Below are 15,573 nucleotides of genomic sequence, written 5' to 3' on the forward strand. Positions count from 1 at the left end.
CCCCAATTTGAAATTGCAAGAGGGGAGAATCCAAGATGCCACTGCGGAGCTTATGCCAATGTTGTGGAGTCTGAAACAGATAAGAACCCAAGAAGACCTTTCTTTGGATGTCCTTATTATAGGGTAAGAAACATTGGGTATGGTACCTTTTTTATGCATTGCAAAATTCATGGGTTAACTCTGATTTTGTGCATTTTTTCCTTCAATGTAGGAGAATCTTTCACACTGTGAATTTTTTATATGGTTTGACAAAGTTTTTCCCCATAAAATACAAGGTAGCCAGCATAATGTTGTACTGGAAGAGAGGATGAAGAAGTTAAAAGATTTGGTAGATGAATTAGAGAAGAAGCCTAAAAATGTAAGTAGAAAAAAGGAGTGGAGCAGTGAATGTAAAACTGTGTTCTTTTTCATGTTAGGTTTTTTGGTTTGTATTTTTGTAGGAAAGATATAGCTAAGTAGGAAAATAAGGGAATTAGGTGCTTGTAATGTATGGATATATTGCAATTGAATAATTAATCAAAGTGTAATTGTCAATATTATAGTCTGGCAGAATTGTCTAATGAAATTTCCTTTACCTAAGATTAGAATCATATGCATTCACAAAAATAATATTCTAAAAACCTGATTTAATAAAAAATCACAGCACTCATAATTATCAAAATAATCTAATAACCATAATTTCATATAATTGAAATCAAGCATCAAAGTTCTGAATATTCCAACAAAAAATTTACTCGTAGCTAGTTTATATCTGTTGCTAGCATCAAAGATACATTCCAAAAGCATATCTTAAAGTTGCATAGATGCACTACATAATCATAATCTATTACAAAAGGGTCTCAAAAAACTAAACAACATAACTACAATCAGCATGATATCACAAAACAATATCATTTCTTCTTTTGGAGGTTGAGTCCTGGTATAGGCATGAACTTGAATATTCTGGCAGCAATTATTTTTGGAGAGACTCTTGGTATCTGATTCAGATGGAGTGACTTAGGTACTAGAACAAATGAGACTGTAGGTAGAGAAGTTAGAGTAGGTGGAGGTGAAGGTTTTGGAGCCGAAACAAGCTTCGTAGGAGGTGTTGGGGTAGTGATCAGAGCTACATGAGGTCTCAGAATTTGTTGTTTGGGTCTTGGAGGCCTAAAACTTATTGCTGATGCAACTTGGTTGGATGAGTTAGTAATGTGCTATTATATTTGCCAATAATATCACAACTGAATATTATATTATGCAACAATAAACATGATATTATTAGGTGAAGTGTAACATGCTCTTTATATCTGCGAATAATATCACATGAATAGTAACACACTTTTTTGTATGGAATGCTTCCTCATCCAAAGAGTAGCTTGAGACATGACTATACGCAAAAAATAAAATGGAAAAGTTAATTTATGAACAAATTTTAATATAATAAGTGACATTAAAATAAAAGAAGCAGCACTAATTACTAACCAAACAGATTCTGAGATAGAAGAGAAAATACAAGTAAGCATTAACATTCCCAAATATGATTATAGTAAGCATTAACAACAATTATAACAACTCTTTGCAACTATTATAACAACAATTCAATTCAAATGCAACTAGACCAACCCAAATATAATCACAGCAAGTAAAATAAAGTCAAATACAATCAGTGCAACAGTCATTTACCTTCTGCTGATCTGAGATAAAATTTCATTCTTCTGTTGAGCAGTTACCAATGTCCTCTTGAAGAAGTTGTAGAAATCACTTCCAACTTTGTTTTGTTTCACTGTCAACCACCGTATAGGCAATCACATAGAAGTGATTGTTTACATCTTGAGCTACAGCAGACAACAGTTGCCCCCCATAATATCCTTTCAAGTGACATCCGTCCAACTCAATCAGTGGTCTGCAACCAGCCTTAAACCCCCTTTTACACCCATTCAGACAAATATACAGTTTGCTAAACAATGGCGGTGAACCAAAAATTGTGTGGGTTGTTTCCAGCAATGCAGTGCTGCCAGGATTACTTCTGTAAATTTCAGTGAGATAATCTCTCAACTTTTCATACTGAGCCATCTCATTCCCAACATACCTTTCTCTAGCAACCCTTAAAACTCTATAAATTATCTTGTCACTGCACATCACATTAAAGTCTATCTTAATATGATCAAAAGCTTCGCCATGAGTCATGTGGGGTTGGGTCAATAACCTCTTCTCTAATTTATCAGCCATCCATTTCTGATCAGCCATGTTAGATCCGAATTCCCTAGCACAAGTATGTTTAGGCTCATACGTCTTAATCTAGTAGCACCTTCCAGCACTATTCTAGGCACAATAGATCAGCCAGGGACATTCATTAGCATTACTACTAGGGACAATAGCAGTTTCATTCCCTCCAGTCTCATTGGTCATTGCTGCAACTTCTGTAACCAGAGCATTTGCCTTCACAGTTCTAGTATCTTTTGTTCCTGATCCTCCATTATTTTCAGCATTAGATTCCTTTTGTTTTTCTCCAGAGTTATTCGCTTCTGCAGCATCATTCTCTTTCCTTTTAGCCTTACACTTAGCCTTACACTTTACCTTTGCAATCATAGCCTTCTCTTTCCCACTTGCACACTTGCATCTAACTCTTCTATTATCATTTTTAACATAAAAAATTCTCCTTCCTTCAGCAATAGTATAGTCCTTTAAGGCATGCTTGAATTGCTCCAATGTGGTAAACTCCATGTTCAATTGGGGTTGAACATCACCAAAGTCTGCTTCCTCATTGAATTGGGGCCAAGTTAAAACCATCTCCCTCGTTGTCTGATGATTGAGGTGTATCAAACCCCTCTGACTCAAATCCTTAACCATCATACTTATCACTAAAGATGTTATCCTCTTCCTCTGCTATACCCTGTCCAACACCAAATTCTGACTCACCAGCAGTAGGAGTAGGCCCAGCAGTAGGAGTAGACCCATTAGTAGGAGTAGCCCCAACAGTTATATTGGGCCCAGTTTTGTCATTGGGCCTAGTAGTCTGTTTAGGCCCACCTTTCTTCCTTGCATTATCCGTTTTTTCAATAGCTATCTTCCTTGCATTATCCTTTTTTCCAACAGCTTTCTTCTTACCCTTCTTATCTCTTTCGCCACCTTTGAGTCCTTCATCTTCATAGCTATCATAGCTATCATTAGTGTCATCGTCAAAGCCTGGAGGTGGGGATTTATACGCCTTCAGCATTGTCATAGCTATCATTGTTAGAAATTGGTTCATCAGACAAGACCTCAGCCTCGCTGTGCTCATCAGTATCATCGCTATCCTCCGCAGGGTCCTCAAAATCAACATCTTCCATGATTGGATGATCAAAGAACAGACACAATTCATCTGTCTCTCTGTCCTCCCTCTTTTTGTCACACATATCTCTAATTTTCTTGTCTCCATATATAGGATGTAGGTTTGCTTCATAATTAGGAGTTGTTGGGTCATACCAATACATCTTCTTATATGCATGGTAGCCAAGCCCTTCAAACATTTTCTTCAAATCAAAACAATTCACTAAATCAAGATCCAACGGAGGAAATCTCTTTACATTCCCATTAATGTAAAGAAGTTCACCCTCGTTATCTTTGACAAAACTCCCCCATGTTGAAAGACAGGAATAACCCAATCAGTCATCTACAATCCATAAACATGAAATAAAATGTCAAAACCAGAACACAAACTTATACAGAGCAATTACATATTAAACACCAACTGCTCAAACTTTGATTTTCTAATTGTGATAACTAGATTAATCAATGTATAAAGTGTATTTACCACAAAATGTTGAATCTTTTTAATGTTAAGCTCATATATGCATGCATTACGTCACTTATTAGTAACTAATTTCTACTATCAGAAATAAATACACAGGGTAAACACATTCGAACAATTGCAATGATGATCAACTATACCATCCGCATCATAATAGAGAAGAGATATACTAATCTGACCGGTGAAGACTGATAGACCGGCAAAACCTTCTTCTACAATAACTCCGTCTTGTACAAAGCCTTGAGTCAATAATGTCAGCGGAGGTCGTCGGAAGACTAGCGGTTCATGTGGTGGTGACTTTCTTTGTAAAACCTAGGGGAAGAGAGGGTGTTGGTTGTAATTTCGTTTTGGGAGAGGAAGATAAAAATGAACCTTTAATGCCACTCAACTAACGAAACGACACACGCCCTTGTGCCCTACTCCCAAAACGCAGCGTTTAGCATCATTCAGAATATGGACCAATTCGTCTTTATTGAACACGTGGTGCTTAACGGCTGACTCATCACTTGAACGTGACACGTTAGACTCCACCGTTAGGGTTTCACGGAGAAACTAATAGAAAGACTAAAGTGACGGATGTTTACAAAAGCTGAGGACTAATTATATAATTAAATTTTGTTAAGGACTAAAACGTCCACTTCAAAACTTTTTAGGGACCAATTTGGATAAATACTCTTATTAAAAATATGTTTTTCATATTTAACCAAAAAAGGTATTATTTACCCTTAAGACCACTACGTTATGTAACACTCAAAGTATTATTTACCCATATAATAATTTGCATAGTTAAAAACTTAAAAACGTTAATTGATTCCATGCACAAAAGACAGCTATATTCCCAAAACGAGTTTAGAAATATTTCCAGCTTTCCGGCACTTATTATTCATTATTTTCGTCCTATGTTTTTTGTATGGTCACAAGAAATCAAAGATTGCAATCGAGAACAACATGAATGACACACACGTGGGAAAGCAAAGAGCTTCATAATTAAAACGATGAACATACACTATAGTTAGTTTAGGCCCCAAATCATTAATTTTACAATAAATTATTACATGCTCTTAAGTTATATATTTTATAAGAATAAATATAGAGAATTAGTTTTTAATTTGTTAATATTTAATTAATTTTTTTAATTATTATAAATTACTTTTTTTAACTCTTATTATTTTTTTTAAAAAAATAGGATTTACAGTTTAGAATAAAAAATTTAAGATTGATGAATTAAGATTTAAAATCTAAAATAAAAAAAAATAATTTTCTAATTGAACTCATATTATAAATATTTACTACTACCTTTTTCTCATTTATATATAATACTTAAAAAACTTTATATTGGAAAAATAAATACTTATAAAATAAACATTAATTAAATACGTTTTAATTAAAAGGATAGAACTATTTCTCTTATTTTCCCACACCAAGCACAGAATCACTTTGGTCCCAATGTCTCTCTTTGGAATTTGGATTTGTCAGGAATTATATAAAAGAAAAGAAAGTTACATTAACTTTTAACCCACAAGACATCATCTTTTAATTTAGAGGTGTCCACAACCAATTATGACAAATTAATCAAACAAAAACTTTAGTGCTAAGAATATTTGCTACAACCCACTTTTCCTTTTGCCTTTGGAAGATGATCAAAGATAAGAGAAAAAGGTTTATGCAATGATTATGTTGTGTAGATTGAGGAACACATTGGATACAAAATGAGATAATATGATCAAAGGTTATGCCTCTTTTTGCATTATTGTGAAACATGAGCTGGTTTTTGTACTTAGCTATATGTGTCTACTATAAAAAAGTTGAAACTATTAATTAAATAAAGCAAATTCAATAATGTTTTAAGCTATAATATATATAAGCTAAGGTCCACACACACCATTCCTTATTGTCAAACATCATTTCACACATTTAATCATTTGGCCCTCTTGTAAATAATAACTATTAATTAATAATTAATTTCCCTCCAAAAAAAAAGGTAAAGTTTGGAAAAGGTCTTTGTAATTGTTCCACTAAGATACAAAACATGACATATATAATTGTGGCCCCCACTAGCCATAAAATTTAACTAATCCGATTCCCCCAAATAAAATACATATTCTTAATTAATAATGTTAATTACTTCAAAAACAACCTTCCAAATAAAACCCTAGGGTTCAGTCCAAGCCGCAAAAATGGGCATGGGAGACATAGTAGACCTAATTTGAGGAGGTGGTGAAGGGAACCAAGAACTAACAACACTAGTAGTACTAGTATTATTGGCAACAATAATAGGGCTAACAACATTATTATTATTATTAACCTTTTGATGAAACACATTTTGATGATGACTACTATTGTTGTTCTTGTTCATGTTGTGAACAGGGCTACCTTCTCTTGATGAGTTGCTCAAACTTGTCACTAGTGAAGATGGGTTTGAAAAATGAGTCCCTCCTCCCATATTAGGGTTTTGAATGCCAATTAGATCTTGTAGGGCCCCACCACCACAGAAAGTTTGACAATTTCTATAATCATCATTAAATCCAATCTTCTTCCATTCATCTGAACCATTTTCAATGTTGTTGTTGTTACAACCTTCAACTTCTACCAACTCCTTCTTGTTGATGTGGCTTGTTACAACATTGTACTCTAGGGTTGTTGCCGGTGCCGGTGCCGGCGCCGCCTCGATCGCCTTCGGCTGCTCGTTGTTGTTCTTTCTGGCCAATTCTCCGGCAAGTAGGGTGTTACTAGCCATGATCCTTTCAACATCATATCTTGAAATGTCAAAGTTTGTGACTGCATTCACCCCACGGAATTTGATTGCAGCCACATCATATGCTTCTGCTGCTTCTTCTTGAGTACCTTAAAAAAATTAATAAAAATAAATTATTTCATTAATTAGCAAATTGCCAAATTATGGTACACATATTTTGATATTACATTTTATTATATTTCTCACCATATACACTATATATTTGCTTTTATTACCAAAATTTTCTAAAGTGGTTCTAAATTAGAAAAAAAAAAAAAAAGAACATTTTTAGAAAATTTTGAAACTTTCATGAGACTCATTTTTTGGTTGAGGAATATCCTTGTTTTTTTATCAATTACATGAAAAAAACAGCCTTAAAAAAAAATTAAAAAGTGAATTGTTACTGTCCAAAGTCAGCCTTATAAAAAGAGCATTAATCAAAGTCACAACCACTGGCATAAAAACAAAGTAAGTACCCCCCAATATATATATAAAAAAAAGGTTACTTTAATTTTAGGCACGCTAGCACCTTATAAATTTGAATGGCAAAAAACATATGTAGTAATTTAGTACGATGAATTTGATATGTAACACTTTTTGGAAGTACTTACTGAATGTCCCAAGATAAAGGTCCTTATTTCCCGCTACTCTGCCTATCCTTGCTTGCCATCTCCCATGTTGGTGGTGCCTAAATAGTAATTAAATACCTTTCATTAATTACATTTATTTAGTTTTAATTAATTCACAAGTGCTTGTTTATTTGGTTTTATGGGTTTGCATGCATAAAATATTAAAAGGAGAAAATCTTCATTGTTAATAACACAAAAGAAAAAAGAAAAACAAGATTTCATGGGTCTGTTTGATTTGTGTGTTGATTCTCTATTTTGAAAATCATGTAAAGTAAACATATTTTCAATGTTACTTTTTAATAAGTACAAAGAATTACTTTTAATTAATAACATTAGTTAACTTTTTTATTGTAAAATTATATTCTAACTATTATTTTTTAGAGAATTTAATATTTAAATTTAGGAATTAGAATTCAGAATTTAAACATTTAAAATTTAAGATAAAAATAATAATTTCAAAAAGTTAGTTTTGATATGCACACAATAAAGCAAAAAATATTAAAAATGAAAATAAAAAATTAATTACAAATAAAAAAGTATTGATAACAAAAATACACTGAAAATAAAACTAGAAAATTAAAACAAAAACAAAAAACAAAGAAACCCTTTATTTTTTTTTTCTCGAGTCAGTTTCATAACTAAATATTTGTTTTGTTTATATCAAGAGTACTTTTGCATCTATCAAACAATAAATCAATCCCACACCATCTAACAAAGTATTCCAAATTCATATAAAAAAAGAGCAAAGGGGAACCACACTAACCTTGTCACCCCTCTATACATTGAAGCTCCCCTTGAAAATCCACTACTTTTTCTGTAGGGCAATCAACTCATCATTCATTACAATAATAATTGAAATATTTTAATTATTATAGCTAAACAAACATAATATTATAATCAATTAAAGAATATAATTAGTATTTAACATGTATATACCTTCTCAAATGTGCAACATATTCCTGCCTGTTCATGTTCTTCATTTCTTCAAGTTCATTTTGGTAGTTTTCTAGCTGCCAAATTTAAGATATATATTTATATATACATAGTAACAAGTATTCTCCAATATTTAAAGTTATTCTCTAGATTCCTTTTATTTATGTTTAATAATTATTTTTAAAATTTTTTAATACAATGTTACAAAATAAATATGAAATAAAAGAAAAAAAAAAGAATAATAATTAGAATAAAAACAAAACTATAGAATATACCGGAAAGTTTATGTGTGTTGAAGGTCCCCAATACTTAAGGGCTGCAAGATCATAAGCCCTTGCAGCTTTTTCTTCCATATCATAGCCACCTTTAATCAATTCACATAAAAGAAAAAAAAAAGAAAAAAAAAACACTTATTAGCAATCACAACAAGAGGGTTGAAAATAAAAGTGTTTGGTTAAGAACTTACCCAAATAAACTATATCATGCAACGTTCATTTGATTGAATTTGTAATCCACAGTGTGAACATTAGAGAGAGTGAGAGAAAGAGTTAGAGTGGAAACTGGAAACAGCTCATAACTATGCATACTAATTGGACCAAAAAATATTTGCAAAAGGGAAAAAAAATAATGAATAATATATAATTTTTTATTTTAATTTTTTTTCACTAATTACCTTGTCTTCCTTTCCTAGTTTGCCCTTCTTTTTTGCAACTATTATCCCACAAATGTGCTTCATATCTGCCGGTCCATCTATGCCTAATAGAAAAAAATCAAAAGGAAAAAAATGTTAAAAAATAAAATAAAAAGTAAGTTTAAAATAGTTGATAAAATTAATAATGAAATGAAAGTGAAAGTGAAAAATTTGACTAACCTTGTGACACCTCTGTACTGTGAAGTTCTTTGACCAAATGTCTCAATGGATTTCCTATGAACAGTTTGCTTACTACTATTATTGTGTCCTCTCTTATTATTCTTTGCAACTTCCACCATGGCCTTGCAAGAATTTGAAGAAGAAGAACCTGCTGAGATCTGATTATGATTATGAGTAGTTGTTGAAACACTTACATGGCTTGATGATGATTGAGAAGTAGATGAACAACCAGGACTCATTGAAAGACTTAAAGTCTTCAAATTCCCACCTCCACCATTAACATTCACATTAACACTTTCCACCATTCCATTATTATTATTATTATTATTATTATTTCCATTAACCCAGTTTCTGATGAAGCAATTATTATTCTCTTGTTCTTGATGCATTTGATGATGAGGTTCCTTTGTTGTTTCTTCTTCTTCTTCTTCAACAAATGGTAGAATGTTAGTAGAACCATCATTGCTGCAGCCAAGTGCTGAATAGTATTGATTCACATCATGATCATGTTCATGATGATGATTATTACTATTATGCCCTTGTTGCTTAAAAGGGTCTGAGAGAATAAGGTCCAAAGAAGAATTAGAAGAACAATGTTGTTGTCTGTTGTTGTTTTCAGCCTCAGAATTTTGATGATGATGATGATGGCTATTGTTATAGTAAATGCTGTCTAAGCTTAGAGCCATTGCTTCTCTTTCATGTTCACCATATTCATGAGCTCCCATTGTTGCACCACCTAGAAAGTCCTCAAGCTTTGGAGATGAACATGAAGAACTTGGCACCATCACTTCAATAAAACCCAAAAAACCAAAAAGAAAAAAAGACTAATTTTTAATACCAAAAACACATCAAAAACCAAACTTTTTTCAATATATAGAACTTAGAACAACATATTATGAAGATAAAACAAAGAACATGAATTGGGTCCTAACTAACCTTGGGTTTGTGATGTAGTGAGAGCTTCCATTATGCAGAGTGAGCCATCAGATTTGAGTGGCATCATAGCCAGAGAAGGAGAAGAATGAAAGGGAGAAGGGTTTTCAGCATAACACATTGTTGAAGAAGGATTATTCAACTGTGAAGGTGACAAGTAGAATAAGCTACTTGTTGTTGAGGCAGTGCTTGAAGGATGATGAAGATGATGATAATACTGATGGTGATGATGATGATGATGATGATTATGATTATGATCATTGGGAACCTCCATTTTCATGTTGTGGTGGTGGTGGGGTGAGAGAGAGAAACCCATCAACCAGTTATGATTGTTACTATCATCATCATGATTAGTAGTAGTAGCAGTAGTAGTATTGTTTCCATCATTCAAGAAAGACTTCATTTTTCAGCTTCTTACTTGAAAAAGCTTTGAACTTTGAACTTGGTTTTGCTACCAATGTGTGGTGTTGTTTTTGCAGCAAGGCAAGTCAATCATTGGGTGCTAAATCAACAAATCATCATCATCATCACATTATCACCAACCCAAAACAATAAAAATAAAAACAAAATTACTTGTATTTGCATACTACTACTACTAGTGCTGCAATATGAAGACTTGTTTTTTGTTGTGTAGCTAATGGATGAAGCTAAGTTTTTTTCATTTTTTTGTTTTTTTTTTTTAATCTCGAAGACCAAAGAACGAAAGGAAGTGTGTATGGTTTTGTATGGACTATGAAGTGGTGATCAAAATTTCACAATTCTCACACAAACACAACAAAAGTGGTGTCTTTGAAAATAAGCAAAAAGAATGAGATTTCCTATATAGCAATGCATGCGCTAGTGCTGGAACCAACCCAATTCATTCCATAGGGATCTGTGTATCTATCTATATATCGAAAATAAAAAATACTATATATAAATTAAAAATCTTTGATTAAATTAATCCTTATCATCATAATAGTTATGAAGTTTTGGCCAAATTTAATTTAAAAAATTATAGCTAAAATTAATGTGACATATTTTTAAATTTATTAATATAAAAAGTACAAAATATTATTATATTAAAAATATTATTAGATAATAAAAAATATAACATTAATTTTTTTACACTGTTATAATAGTTCATTGTTTTATATGTATTTTTTATATATTTATATGTTTTATTTTATATATTTTATATTTAATTATATTTTATATAAATGGTTGATTTTTAGGGTTATGTAACAAAATTAATAAGCCAATGAGTAATAGCTCAAATGGCATAGTCTCCCCATTCTCAATTAAGAGGTTGCGGATTCGAGTCTCCTATATCTTTGGTAAAAAAAAAAAAAAACAAAATTAATAAAAGAACACTCATCTTTATTTTGTCTTTCTTGTTTTTTTTTTTTATTAACTGTATTGGTCAAACTACATTTTATGATTATAATCTTTTTGCCGCTCGAACTCCAAGTTAAAGGCTAGACAAGTTAGTTAGAAAATGCTCTCATTCTCAAGCTTGAATAAGTCCAATCCAGGCCCCTCATTGAAAGATCCAATAAATTAATTTTTGTCTATAATCAATTTGAATTAGTGTAATGATTAATTCACTAATCTAAAGTTCAAATATACAGACAATATTAACCAACTTGGCTTGATCGAGTGGTCAGTTCACTCGTTCGCTTAAACAAGTGTCGGGAGTGCATGTAGCACACCCTTAAATGGAGTTCAGATCTGCGACGAATTAATCCTTAACCTGTCGAGTTGGGAGATACCGTTTGGATAAACAAAAAATATATATATTTTCGTTAAAAAAATATTTTTATATATATACCTGTCAATTTAGAATCTTTTTCCTTTTTTTTTCTTTCTTCATTTTGTATAATACATCTTTTTCTGTTAAACCAATCCTATCTTAAACCCAAAATCAAGAGATTAACCCAAGCCTAAAAAGGCGCAAGGCGGATAAGAAGAAAGACCCGGAAAGGGTAATGGTAATATAAGCTATTTTTGGTTAGTTACTTCTCTTTTTTTTTTTTAAATTAAAAAAAAAAAAAAAGAGGAAAAAGAAAAGAATTGAAACTGTGCGCCTTGGAAACTTGTGAATGGGAGTAAATAGGTAGTGTGGTATAGGTAGCTGAATGTAGGCTACAGAGAGCAAATAGCCATTGGAGTGAATAGGACATACGACATTTTCAAAATTAAATTAAATAAAAGGACATCATAGCAGATCACAGGATTGGCCTCTCATGCTGTCATGCAAACAAATTAACAATTATTATTATTATTATTTTTTTTTTTTTTAATAATATGGATATGTTTTATAATGTTTAAGAATTAAATCTGGTTTAATCATTTTTATTTATATAATATTTTAAAATAATGTATTATATGAATTACTTTATTTTGATAATTGAAAAAAGGACAAATAGGCCCTGACCTTTTGTCTCGCGGATATTTTCGTCCTTAACTATTGAAAAATACTTTTAAGTCCCTGACCTTCACAAAACTTGGACAGGTCAGTCCCTCCGTCCAAATGCCTCCGTCAGGGACTGGTCCGTCCAAATGCCTCCGTCAGGGACTGATCCGTCCAAATGTCTCCGTCATGGACTGATCCGTCCAAATTTTGTGAATGTTAGGAACTTAAAAGTATTTTTCAATGGTTAGGGACAAAAATGTCCGCAGAACAAAAGGTCGGAGACCTATTTATCATTTTCTCTTGATAATTTATATAAAAATTAATTTTAAGATTTGTGCTTAGAATATATACAAAATAGTATAAAATGATTGTTTATATTGTTATTTAAGATTTGATCATTAATATTAAAGTTGTAATTAATATCACATAGTTCCAAAATTTTTTTACCTATAATTAGAAGTTTGAAAAAAATCAGCTTTAGCTTATAATTTTTTAACTTAAACTTATCAATTTTGATAATCTTTTTCTTTATTTTTTGTTCAAACATGATTAGCTTTTGGATATATAATTTTTTCTTCAAAACAAAGCATCCATGATGATTTTCAAACATGATCTAAATATTATTGTATTAATACTATTTTTTGAAAATATATAAACTTAACAAAAAATACTCTTAATTTTCTCTACTAGCTAGGATGGTATAAAGAACTTATATTTCAACAATACATAATTCTTTGTATTTAAAATTTTCAATAATTATAAGGTTTTTGACTTTCTATTTTCAGATTCTCAAGATCAATACTTAAAAAAATATATATTAGGGTCTAATCCTTGAAAAAAAAATTGTAAAGATGTGAATTTTCTAACCATAATAGCTAATATTTACGATGATAATTTTTCTAAAATCTAGTAGCATTAGAGTTTTTATCAAGAGTTAGTCAAGTGACCAAAAATTTATCTACAGAAGATTTTGACTTATTCCCAACATAAAACCATTGGAATATTGCCTTTAAAATAAGTTTCATATTAAAGGATTAACACTTCAAAAAAATTAGAGGTTATTTATTCTGTTTATAGTGAAAATAAAAGTATTTGATAATATATTTACTATCACCATCAATTAACTATTATATATTCTATGTTTTGTCGTTAAAAGTTTTAATAATAATTAAAAAATTGTCGATAAAGACTATTGTAGTGGCCCCAAAAAACTTATATATATTAGCGACTATTTTTGTAAATAGAGATATTTTTTCAGAAAGAATTTGAATGTTTTTTTTTTTCAAAATTTGTAACATTTTTTTAGCTACAATAATTGAAATTACTATTATAATTTTTTAGTATTAACGGCAAAACAATAACCATAAAAAAAAATTTAAGGAAAAGAAATTATAACAATAACACTATTGTCACTAAGAGTTAGAGGTTAAACGTCTTTTTCTTGTAAAGTTATAAAATTATGGACTCATTATAACAAGTAGTTTTTATTTTTTTTAATATTATATATATACCATTTTTAATGAGAGTAAATCACCTCCTTAAAATGGTGAGTTCAATATTGTAAAATTATCCTGTTTTGATTTTTTTTTTTCAAAATATTCTTATATAAATTGATTTAATTTAAACAGAAAATCTAATAAATTGGTTTAAATTGAACTAATTTAGTATATCCTACCAATTTTTTTTAACATGAAGTGATTTACTAGAATAGCAATTTTTTAAAGTATATCGATTCATGTTAAACTGATTTACTAGAAAATTCGAAAATGATAAATCTGAACAATGTTAAACAGATTTAGTAAAAAAAAAAAAAAAAAAGCTACATAAATCATTCTTGTTAAGGACGATTAAGGGTGTGTTTGGAAATTGTTGCAAGAGAAGAAATATATTTAGACTTCTTAAAAATTTTAACTTTTGGTTTGACAATTTTTTTTTATGAATACAAAAGTGATTTTGCTACCAAAATTACGATTTTAAGAAGCAACTATTTTTAGTTTCTACTGTTTTTAGTCACAGATATTAACCATTTATTTATTTTTTACCAACTTTATCCGTTATGTATGTTATTGTATTATTTATAAAATTCTTGTTATTTTTATTTTTATGAGTTCTATTTTTTATTATTTATTATTTTTATTTTTTTTCAACTGCTTGTTTGACATTATATACTTTTATAATTGTGATTTTTGTGTATTATGTTTATTATTATATTTTTTATAATATGATTTATTGTTTCTATTAGGTAAAGTAACTTTAAATAATAATAATAATAGTAAAAAATTATAACATACTAAAAAAAATACTAAAATACTAAAAATCTTAAGAACTTTTAGATTTGTTTCGATCGCTACAAAGTAAATATTTATTTTTTTTTATTATTTTTAGTACTCTCTTTCATAGTTATAATTCTCGTATACTATGTTTTAACGTAATTTTTTATACTATAGATTATGATTCTATTAAAAAAGATAAATTAAATAAAAAATTAATCATAGATAATAATGAAATCATAAACGTTGGATTCTAAATTAATATTAAGAATAAAATTATTGAGAGTACTAGAATAAGAGTACAATGTAAAAAAAATACTAAAATAACATTCTTACGTTAATACTTAAAAAATGTAACATCTATTTGGTTAAATATTTTTTTACATATATATATATATATCTAAAATTTATATTTTTTATTTTTATTTAAAAATATATTTTGTCTATTTTTATATGTTATTTTATTTTAGTAAGTAAATATTAATTTGATTATAAAATTAACTAATAAGATCTATTTAAATATCTAAATTAAAATGATAGGATAATATAAAAAAAATTATTTAAGTGATTTTGAATGGTATAAGCCAAACAACATTTATTTTATTATAATATATTTGATATAAAAATAACCAAATATAAATCATTTTAACACAAACTTACTTTTTATCAAAATCAAATTTGTAAAATTAATTTTATACAAACTACTATAATTCAAATACACACTAACAGGCGATAATTAATGGTTTATATTCCAATGCTTGGAATCAACAAAAATAATACAAACTAAAAAAATAAACATTAAAAATTTTTATTGTAAATATTTTTTACAATTATTTAAGTACTTTTATAATTTTTTTTAAATTTTATTGTCTTATTTATTTTGTAACGAGTATAATTAAAATAACATGTACCACTAAATTTTTTATAATAATTATAATTAAACATTTTATAAAATTTTAAAATTTTTATTATAAATATTTATAATTATTATAAACACCTTTCTAAAATTTGGAAATTCGATACAAAAAGTTACAAGTAC

General features: G+C 29.4%; 1 protein-coding gene across 1 annotated transcript; it reads right to left on the reverse strand.

The window, feature by feature from the left end:
- Positions 1-5,756: 5,756 nt before the first annotated feature.
- LOC107648565 (uncharacterized) lies at positions 5,757-10,634 on the reverse strand. The gene is made up of 9 exons (XM_088492184.1): positions 9,873-10,634; positions 8,937-9,723; positions 8,739-8,821; positions 8,532-8,540; positions 8,341-8,429; positions 8,069-8,142; positions 7,896-7,946; positions 7,115-7,191; positions 5,757-6,613 (listed from the first exon to the last, which is right to left on the reverse strand). The coding sequence occupies exons 1-9, from the start codon at positions 10,270-10,272 to the stop codon at positions 5,922-5,924; spliced, it is 2,262 nt and encodes a 753-aa protein (XP_088348310.1). The 5' UTR covers positions 10,273-10,634; the 3' UTR covers positions 5,757-5,921.
- Between the last annotated feature and the right edge of the window lie 4,939 nt (positions 10,635-15,573).

This window comes from Arachis ipaensis, chromosome B6 (assembly GCF_059453495.1).
Source record: "Arachis ipaensis isolate K30076 ecotype BB chromosome B6, ASM5945349v1, whole genome shotgun sequence".
Lineage (NCBI taxonomy): Eukaryota > Viridiplantae > Streptophyta > Magnoliopsida > Fabales > Fabaceae > Arachis > Arachis ipaensis.